Source organism: Cardiocondyla obscurior, linkage group LG03 (assembly GCF_019399895.1).
Source record: "Cardiocondyla obscurior isolate alpha-2009 linkage group LG03, Cobs3.1, whole genome shotgun sequence".
NCBI classification, from domain to species: Eukaryota; Metazoa; Arthropoda; class Insecta; order Hymenoptera; family Formicidae; genus Cardiocondyla; species Cardiocondyla obscurior.
The window spans coordinates 4,592,611-4,603,001 of NC_091866.1; the positions used below are offsets into that span (position 1 = coordinate 4,592,611).

The 10,391-nt window shown below is 36.1% G+C and overlaps 3 protein-coding genes across 8 annotated transcripts in view; 1 reads left to right on the forward strand and 2 right to left on the reverse strand.

Annotated features, from left to right (window-relative positions):
* LOC139113795 (cytospin-A) overlaps window positions 1-1,244 on the forward strand; it is a 35,562-nt gene extending 34,318 nt beyond the window's left edge. For all 4 annotated transcript variants that reach the window (XM_070675199.1, XM_070675201.1, XM_070675200.1 and 1 more), the window contains one exon: window positions 65-1,244. In XM_070675199.1, coding sequence (XP_070531300.1) covers window positions 65-154 — 90 coding nt within the window. In that variant the 3' untranslated portion in view covers window positions 155-1,244. The remainder of the gene's footprint in view (window positions 1-64) is intronic.
* Window positions 1,245-1,246: 2 nt separating this feature from the next.
* Hdac3 (histone deacetylase 3) lies at window positions 1,247-3,371 on the reverse strand. The gene is made up of 2 exons (XM_070675224.1): window positions 3,112-3,371; window positions 1,247-3,027 (listed from the first exon to the last, which is right to left on the reverse strand). Exon 2 carries the CDS (start codon window positions 3,014-3,016, stop codon window positions 1,715-1,717), a length of 1,302 nt encoding a protein of 433 aa, XP_070531325.1. The 5' UTR covers window positions 3,017-3,027; window positions 3,112-3,371; the 3' UTR covers window positions 1,247-1,714.
* A 213-nt stretch (window positions 3,372-3,584) lies between these two features.
* On the reverse strand, window positions 3,585-10,385 carry Gli (carboxyl ester lipase-like protein Gli). Of its 3 annotated transcripts, none has more exons than XM_070675210.1 (13): window positions 10,252-10,385; window positions 8,643-9,269; window positions 8,043-8,335; window positions 7,841-7,970; window positions 7,618-7,771; window positions 7,344-7,521; window positions 6,863-7,269; window positions 6,574-6,764; window positions 6,311-6,497; window positions 6,133-6,238; window positions 5,866-6,061; window positions 5,678-5,793; window positions 3,585-5,222 (listed from the first exon to the last, which is right to left on the reverse strand). In XM_070675210.1, exons 2-13 carry the CDS (start codon window positions 8,910-8,912, stop codon window positions 4,850-4,852), a joined length of 2,601 nt encoding a protein of 866 aa, XP_070531311.1. In that variant the 5' UTR covers window positions 8,913-9,269; window positions 10,252-10,385; the 3' UTR covers window positions 3,585-4,849. The 3 variants fall into 3 exon arrangements, with proteins under 3 accessions (XP_070531311.1, XP_070531312.1, XP_070531313.1); XM_070675211.1 differs by lacking the exon at window positions 10,252-10,385 and adding an exon at window positions 5,432-5,460 and having other exon boundaries at window positions 5,055-5,222; window positions 8,643-9,372; XM_070675212.1 differs by lacking the exon at window positions 10,252-10,385 and having other exon boundaries at window positions 5,107-5,222; window positions 5,668-5,793; window positions 8,643-9,371.
* Between the last annotated feature and the right edge of the window lie 6 nt (window positions 10,386-10,391).

Consider the following 10,391-nt stretch of genomic DNA (forward strand, 5'->3'; position numbering starts at 1 on the left):
ATAATTATTGCAAATATACTCTTACTGCATTTATAAAAAATAATGTGAATTATTCTTTTCACAGAACATTGGTGAAATGTGTCAACTTGAACGACCTGATTGGCAACAAGTCATGACGTACGTGACCAGCATTTACAAACACTTCGAAACGTAACTGATCACATATTCCATTTGCATTGCGCTGTCAGACGGCTCGTGCTACTGTTGAAATGCGCTCGACATTACACGGCGAGCGAGAAAGAACAACTGCATCTAGTCAAGCAAATTTTATAATATAAAAAAAAAGCAAAAAAAAAAAGAAGTAAAACAGCAGGTAAGTTTCCGAAGATTTGTCGAGTTGCTGAATCAGCACTGCCTACTAATTTTATCCTCTGGTACGCGTTGTATATAATTTCGAATTGAACAATGAACCGTTGGAGTTTATGCAAAGAGTTCAATGGAAAACCAAATGGAATTGCCGTTTTTATGAGACTGAAAACTTTATATATATGTACACGTACACACGCATATGTGGCGTGTGCGCTTTGTAAAACACGAGTGAATTCGAAAAGCATCTTTCGTATGTTTAATAAGAAGGAACTATATATTTGTAAGCTCTGTGAGCAGCTTCCTGCAAACGAAAGTAAGCCGCGTATAACCGTGCGCGGCGTTCCTCAAAGATAAAGTCCCTCATTACGCGTTCGTGGCGAATACACACGCATTGCCTCTACTACATCGTAGTCTTTTGCACCGTTTTTGCAAAGAGTAAATCGGAAATCGAGTTATTTGCGTTCCTCTCGTACCGAATATTTTTGTACGTGTATTATTTTTCGAGAGACTTTGTAGAGTTTACAAAATACGAATGTACAGAACAAAGCGCCTTAATTTAAGAAATCTAATTTATTGCAATTAGTCGCATTTAGTGCTTTTACCAAGTGGAGAGGTCCGTCCCCTCTCCCTGTCCCACATCCCCGAAAGAATCGTTTTATGTTTTTTACTCTAGTTAAGGAGAAAGAACTCTAAAAGGAATAAATTATGTCATGCGAAGATTAAGTTCTCTGTGATATAGCAAAATAGCTCCGAGACAGAGATACAGACGTTATCGTTATTACTATTACTATTATTACACTATTATCGCTATTAATATCGTCCTCATCGTCGTTGTTGTATCATTGTAGACAATACGGATATTGCTGTCTGATATAAAACAATAAACTTGCCTAATGGATATTTACGAAATAAATATCCCAAGCAATTGTATCGTACGATATCATTTCTCCAATGAAGAGATCGTTTCTTTTTTAGTGGCAATATAAGCTAAACAACTTCGTCGTAACCTAAAATATAAATTGTGTTTTATACGTTAAAAAGGTTTGCAAGATTTATTTGAGTAAAATATGTTTGTTTCGTCATACAGTATAAACGGTCTATACAATTAATATATTTACATTTTTGCATTATATAAAAAAAGGAAAAAACTTAGTGTACATTGCATTAAATAATTGTCTTGTTTTATAAATCACTAATCTCAAAAGTTAAAATACATTGCACAATAGTGTCTATTGTCTTGGAATCAGTCATAAGTAGAAGTAAATATACTTTACGCAAGTTCTCCTGTTGCCGATCGATCGAATCAAGGAATTTTAATTGTACAATTGCTGGATTCTGCAAGCTTATGCGAAGGTTTGTGCAATCTTTACATTTCTACTTTTTCATAAAACTAATATTATTTTTATCATGAATCGCTCACATCCATCTTATCTTGATCTTTGTCGCCAGCATAATACTCGTTCGCCGGTTCGACGATCTTGTCTGTGTCTTGTGGATTTTGCCGGGAGTCGGGATCTGGTTCCGGTTGTCTCTCTTCCTCGGGCGGTAACGCATCGCATGGGACGTCTTGCATCTGTACACTCGGCGAGTGCTGAATCATCTTCAGATTGTCGCACACGTGTCTCGTGATTGCTTCTAAATACTGCTTACTGTTCGCGTTGTCTTGTCTGGTCACGACCTCGGGATGTAAAGTAAAGTCGGGCGCAAAATACTCTACGTACTCGGTGTATGGCAACTCGTTGCTAATTTGCTCGTCCACGAGTAGAGACGTCTCATACGTCCAGCATCTAGCAACGTTTCGTAAAGTGTAACCACCACCACCGACAGTTAGCAACGGTACGTTCAAATCCCTCACAAATTTCACACATTCGCCGTGTCCCTTTGTGCTGAGACTGAAGCAGCCGAGTCGATCGTTTGCGAGGGAATCGGCACCGCATTGCAGCACTATCGCTGTTGGCTGGAAGAATTCCATCACGTGAGATATAACTGGCTTGAAGACCTGAATGTACGACGAGTCATCGATCCCTTCCTTTAACGGTACATTCACAGAATAATAGCGGCCGCTTTCGGCGCCGATTTCGTACATGTCACCGGTACCAGGGAAAAAGTAATTTCCATACTTGTGGAACGATACAGTCATGACACGATCGGTCAGATAAAAGGCTTCTTGCACGCCATCTCCATGATGTACGTCAATGTCGATGTATAACACTCGAGAGCGGTATTTGAGCAATTCCAATATAGCGATTACTATGTCATTAATATAACAGAAGCCAGACGCCTCAAATTTCTTTGCGTGGTGCAGACCGCCGCTCCAGTTGATGGCGATGTCGCAGCAGTTGTTGTTCAACTTCGTAGCACCATCCAGTGAAGCGCCAGTATACATGGAACAGAAGTCGAATAGGCCATCGAACACAGGGCAGTCATCTCCTACGTTGAAATGACTGAGATATTTGGTATACCCCTGCAAATTCTGCGGCGTGACTCGCTGCAAGAATTCTACATAATCCTCCGAATGAAAACGACACATGTCGTGAGTGCTGGCGCGGTATGGCCGATAAATCTGCATCTTTTTGTGAAGACCATAATTGAGCACGAGACTGTGAATCACTGAGAGTCGGTGTGGCTTCATCGGATGGCCCGGCCCATAATGGAAGTTACCCACTTCTGGGTTGTAGAAATATGCTACTTTCTTGTTATAACTCATGGTAAGGTTATCTACGAAATCAGAGATTTATTAGCATCACCGCGAATCGCGAAGACTAGTGGATGTACTCGCATATAAAAAACGTAAGTACGCACCTCATGGTCCTCCTTGGAAAATTAAATCTTAATCCGATCTTGGTGGAATCTCGTAGTGTCGAATTAGAGGGGTTAGGGTAACTAAAAAGTAGAAGTAAATTAAGCTTTCACTTCTAAACTATTTTCTTGTCATTTCAATTAGTGAGATCCTGTATTCGACGCTTGGACATCGAATCTTTTTGATGTACGGAAACCAAAAACCGGCTCACGGTTATAAAATTATAAACAGTATCATCCTTTCACTCACGAAAGCACAAAAGTGACAAAAAGAGACTAAGAGGAAGTGAGAAAAAAAATCATGATGGCTTCTCTCTCGTGAGACACTAGTCAAAAGTGCGCATGCTCGGCTTGTTTAAAATTTATGCGATTCAATTACTCTAAAAGTTTAATAATTTCACGGTTCCGTAAACAGTTAACTGAATAAATTAATAATTTACAAATTCATTATCTTACAAATAGGAACAAAATATGTGTAAGTGCAAAATATTTTAATGTAACTTTACAAAATCTATAATATGAAACTAGTTTCTTTAAAAAATCTTAAGGCATCATTTTTAAGTGCTTATAAATTATTGAAATTATTTGTTTTATATACGCTAAATCGAGGTTGTGTAACAATTTGTACGGGAACAAATTGCCTACAAGTTACCGCGAATGTGCGTGTAACATTAATCTCAGAAGTGTCAGACTTACATTATATTACAACTCTGGTAGCAATGAGATCGTTAACGCTAAATACTATATTATACTATACTATACTAAATAATATATGAAAAGTTAAATGCGTGTTTGTGTGTGTGTGAGTATACATATACAGCTTCAACATATAAATCTGTGCGTTTAATTAATAACATAGCTTTGCAGCGAGTTAGGCACTTAGTATACGTTTTATCGGACATAGTATACGTATCAACTAAAAGATTTAATAATATAAAAGTCACACAACTGAACAACGGAATGTTGCGTTTGAAACCTGCTTACGAATATCGTTACATCGATACATTTATCTTACAATATATTAAACGAATATATTGAACATTCGGAAACATATATGTACTGTAATTACATACGCGTAATCGTTTTAAGAAAGGTAGACAACCTAAACAACTAAATCGAAATAAACATCTATTTTACGTTTTGCACTTTTCCTCCTCATCGACAGATGACGAGTTATCTTACACAATTTGATCTTACGTTATATAAAAGTACCAGCTTTGTAAAGTAATATAAAATATTTAATACATATAAAATATATAAAATGTCTTTTTTTTATATTTATATAACAATTATTTTGTTCTGATGGACGGATATAAAGTAGCCACTTGTTAATATTATTATATGTATAGTCGCATAATTTATAAAAAGATCTAATATTTTACAGTAAGTATAAAGTATTTAAAATTCATTAATCATTAACTTACATGCGAATGGCATTGTTTTTTAGCGTTTATAGTATTAAAACGTATATGTGACTAATAACCTTTGATTTGTGAATATTATGTACATTCGTATGAATAAATATCTCATTACGTTATTAAAGAATGTACTTCGGCAATTTAACAATTCGAAGAGTAAATTTCAATATAATTTAAAGATTTTAGTTTTTAATTTTTTTTTAATATGGCATTTTTTAAAAACATATCTTTTTTTTAAACAATTTATGCGTCTAAAAATCTAAATATAAAAAATAAATATAAAAAGATCGTTGATTTTTTGTTTTATAATGGTAACTTAAGTATTAAACAGCTGTCTGTGGTACTCCCTGTACTAAAAGTGTTTTGCTTTTAGCTTTCGGCAGTGAAGATTGACTCATTGTTTTCGCCATTTTAACCTGGCCATTAGGCGAGCTCGTAACAAAGCCTTCCGATCTCATATCTTTCAGTGAGACATTAGAATTACTACGTAACGAAGGGGTAGAACTGAACTTTCTGTTATGTGCTAAACGTTCTTGCAATCTTGTTTCATTTTGACGTGGCATTCTAGTTTTTACTGGTACATCGCGATATTCATATATATTTTCTTTTGACGAGCGTGTTAAATTCTCGATTCCCTCGGAGGGTTCATCGTCTCGTACCATCAAGATGTCTCCGCTATAGTAGTGATCAGATTGTCTGTGGAAAAAAAAATATAAAAGAATATTACATATCTATATAAAAGTTCATGATTTAATTATTAATTTTATTCTTTAATTTATATTTTGATCATTTTTGTTATGTGTATAATAATTATTTATAAATATTATATACGTGTGCAACTAAAGCATTAATACATATCAAGCACATTGTGCAAAATTATTTTCAAAAGTATTTTCTATAAATACCTGCATGTATCCTAGCTTCTTTCGTTTTGCTAATTGTAAGCAGGGATAAGGTTAATTAGCATTTTATATTTAGAAGTGGTTATGTAAAAAATAAGGAAAAAAAAAAAATACTATCCCATAGTAACTGTATTTAAAATTGTACTTAGAAACCAGAACCAGGTTTTGCATGCGCTACCGTTCGATCCAGCAGGTGCTACCGAATTAAGCCGTAGTCACATGGATTCGGTTCTGTTTACCTTTTCTTACCTTTTGGCGTTACGCCAAAGCATGCAGCACACTACGGAAAGTACTATTAACAGTAGACATGCCGTTGACATCGACCAAAACGCAATTTGTAGTGGCTGTTTAGGTTCCCACCAATACTGCAATAAAAATTATGTAAAAAAATTATTTAAGAAATATGCATGAAACATGTATAATATATTATGACTTACTTCTGTAACGGGAGGATATGTAGGAACAAGATAACCAATGACAGTTGGCAAATACATGGACCAAAATGCGCTTTCGGTTTGACGATAATTTATTTGAATGGAGCTGTTGAACGTCGTATTGATATTAAGGTATCGTAATTGTCCATAACGCGCAAGATCAAAGTGCAGTCCCAAAATTTGTGAAGGTGTCGGGTGTCTATAAAATTAGATTAAATAATTCATATTTTTTATTTTATTAAAAAAAAAATTAAAAATTAAAATACATACCCGAATTTTGCGAAATTAGAATACGCTTTCATAAAGAAATGACTCATATTACGATCATTGTCAGTCCACATATCTCGGTTTAATCTCCATTTTTGCGGGAAAAATTCTATATCAATAATGTTATGTTAATAAATACTGTTATATAAATGTTATTAAAAGATATGAGTGGAAGACGTACCAACATCCATAAACGGTGCTCCTGATAGCCATAAAAGTTCTGTATCATGGGGTACTCGAGCCCAAAATGGCGAATGAAGTGCTTCTATCGAAGTATTTAAAACATAAAGATATGTCGGTACGTTTTTTTCCACCAATAATTTTGCTATTTTATCAGATGGTGCAACATAATGAAAGTCTGTTAAAAGCTGCAAATATAAATAACAATTATAATCAATAATTTTATACGTAATATTTAATTCGACAATTTCATACACTACTTACACTTATATACTGATCACGTATGTGTGTGACGTTCAATGGATCTGGCCAATACGTATACATATATTTTATTGCCTCATAAATGCCTTGGGGATTTAAAGTATAATTATATTGAAGAACTAATTCCCAAATTCTTTGATCAAATACCTCAGGAGTTATTATGTATTGATTTCTTGCTAATGTAGCATTATTTTCTGTAAAAAAAAAAATTAAAAAATGTAAAATATTGAATAATATAGTAAAATTCTAGACAAAACACGGTTAATAGAGATAAAAAAAATTAATAACATACTTATAATAAATGCTGCTTCCTGAGTTGTGACGCCAGCCATGTAAGCTATATCTTTTCTATATTTACGAGTTTTAATACTTTCTTCTGGCGTTTCCGTAAAAAAACGCCAATCAGATGCTCTCCAATCCTCATACCAATCATCTCGAGGCACTGTAAAATTTATATCCAACACAGGTGCCCATGGAAACATTCCAACGTGCGGTTTTAATTCAGAATTGCCTAATTCAAGGAAACTACGTCCGTCTTTTAGGCATTGTACTAATTTCCAACTGCTCTCTATACTGCAACCTAGCATTTCTGCATACACTCGGGATGTATTTTGTGCTCGATACTTGTCTATTATCACCGCCCAATCAGCTAAGGCTGAACCCGATTGTGCTATTACTTTCGATACCATATGCCGAGTTCTATATTAAAATAAAGTACATTAATTAATATAATTGATAAAATATAAAATACGTATAATATAAAATTTAGTTACTTCGGCGCGATCATTAATAATCCTGCGCTTGCTGCTCCAGCTCCAGGCCCAAAAAGTGTTATAGCATCAGGATCTCCATTAAAACTAACTATATTATCGTAAACCCATCGCAATGCCATAGCTTGATCAAGAATCCCATAATTTCCAGGGCTATTTTCATCTCCAGTACTGAGAAAACCTAGAAATTCAATAGAAAATATAATTTTTTAATTTTTAAAAAATTATTTCATAATTGTTTCCATGCATATACTTTTTTTTTAAACAATGTACCTACCAAGAGCCCCAAGACGATAATTAATCGACACTACTACAACATTATAGAAGGCGGCTAGTATATGAGCTGGAAATAAATTACTTGCTCCATGACTAAATTCTCCTCCGTGTATATAAAGCATCACTGGATATCTGTTTGCCAATCCATAGCCAATCTATGTACATAGTACATTAATTTATTAGTCAATGATTTATTTTATTTCCTTTAAGCATCCTATACTTACATTAGGAGTAAATATGTTCAAATACAAGCAGTCTTCATCAACATCTCGCACACCTTTTGTTGCACCAGTATATTCGCTAGGCTGAGGACATGCTGGTCCCCAATCAACTGCTTGTAAAAGTTGCCACCCTCTAAACATTAATCACTTTATAAAAGACAATATTACTAAGTGTTAGAAGCAGTAAAAAATATTTTATATTAACCTGTGAGGTCTTGGAGGTTTAAAACGTCCTTCTCTAATAGGAGGCATAGCATATGGGATACCCAGAAAAACATTAACAATTGTTGTTACTCTCTCTACTGCCAAATTCCAGGGTCTGTGTCTTGCATAGGGATCATCATACAGCTGGACTTTAAATCCTTGAACTTGTCCATAATTTGTATTTACAAGTATGTCTCTATCTCTAAAATTTTTAGAATCCGGTCTTTCTCTTCCTTGTAGATCTTCACGCCAACCGGCTAATATTCCCGGTAACGGCAGTCTTTCTGTGGTATGCTTTAATATAACATATTTTTTATTTGATCTATTTTTATTTATATACAATGTGTTTAATTAAAAATTTTTTAATAATTAACAATTTACAAAATAACAAAATAAAAATAATATTAATCAACAAATAACATTAAAAAAAAGTGATTTATTTTAATCTAAACTATAATAAACTGTTAAACATTTAATTAACTATCTTTAAAATTTGTTATTTTGAAATTTCTGAGTAGCAATTATAATAAATTAAATTCTAAGAAGTGTTGCAGTTGTCAAACGCTTATGTACGACAGGTAATAATAACTGTCCCACTTACATCATAATGAAATCGATCTTCAGGCGCCCTGGTGGGTCCTCTGTAGCCGGGCTCCAGGTAACTAGGCTGATAGCCATACCTTCTGTCTTTGTAGATGTAAGTCTTATAGCCGTTCGGGTCTTGCGGAACGTACACACCATCGCGATTGTAGTAACGACTGCCAGGAGAAATGTGATCCTGAGCGAGCGTTATAACGCCCGCAAGCGACAGGCACAACAGGCAGCAGCGGACGACGGTGCCGTACGCGCGTCCTCCACGCGCGTTGGCCATATTCCGCGCGCGTGCGAGAACACGCGACGGCGCGCAGGTGTGGCACTCGAGAACCGTGCGTCACGTCAAGACAGCGCGCCGATTCGAGCACGCTCACCTTCTCAAACCTCGGAGTAAACGAAAGCGAAAGTATCCTCGTGCCCGCGATGAGTCCCTCCGGCTTATCACTGAAGCGAGACGCGGGTAACAGGCCCGTCGATGGTTAACGCGCGATCAAGAACGCGTCCCACTTGAAGTTAAGCGCTGCCGCGAGACCCGCGAGTTCCGCGAGCGAGGCACTTCGTCTTTCAGCGCGTTGACGTTACGAGATGTTTCACGGTTCTCCTCTGCTCGAAAAGAGCGTCTCCGGTCCGGTCCCTGCCACAAACAAGCCAACACCCTGTTGCGATCACGAGCTCCCCTGTCGGGCAGTGATGTCAGGCTGAGGTCTATTAAAACGTGCGGGTGGTGGGGATGGGCTTTCGCATGTTGTAATAGACCTCAACCGGCTTGGGTCTCGGCCTGGCATCACTACTGTCGAGAACTCACGCCGCGGTGACTCGCGGCACTTCAGGTGGCTTCACCGCGCGCGCCTCCGCGTGGCTGCCCTTCTCCCCGATCTCCCTCTCGTCCACCCGTCGATAACGAGGTAGGCCCAAAGGTGGGAGTGCGATTGATAAAACGTAGCTTGAAAGCGAAAGATAACGCGCGCGCTAAATAACTGGCAATTAAACCGCAATATAGCTTTGTCATCGAGAACTCGGCGTCATTGAAGCTACGTTTTCCGCGATATAAATTAAATTACGTAGCTAAATATTTTACATATTAATACAGGTACAAATCAATTAAAAAAGTATTATATCGAACATTAACTGGAATATACAGTTCTACAATCTTTATCTCTTATCGTTCCTTTCAAATCTTTTTTCTTATCTATTGCAGCTCGAGAACTGTTCGTGGCGTTTAAATAAGAAACGCTACGATTGTCAGAGATTAAAAAAAAAAAAAAAAAAAAAAAGCATTTCTAATGTTAAGTTTAACAATGTACAATTAACTGTCACTGTAAAATTTAGTAATATTATTTTTATATCTATTCCAAGTCATGACTCAATTATTAATTTTTTTTTAATCTCAACTTAAAATATAATTTTATTGTTTTCTCTCAAAAATCAAATAACTGACATTCGCTTATAAATTTAATACATGCAAATTCATATATTCGACAATCAGCGTGCAAAATCATGAATGTGAGAAGGAAATTAATCGCATGCATGCGGTAGAAGTGTTAAAACGGGAAGTTTATCAGTGCGTAAAGACAATTTAAACAAAAAAAAAAAAAAAAAAAAACGAGACGATTTACCGATCACTTGCACCACACCCTATCTTGATCAAACCGCAGTTTCCAGCAGACGAGTAGGTGACGCGGGTCGATATTTTGATTGATTCTCTGACGCACTTTTCCGTTATCTTCGCAACGAGATAAGGATGTAATACTGCAAA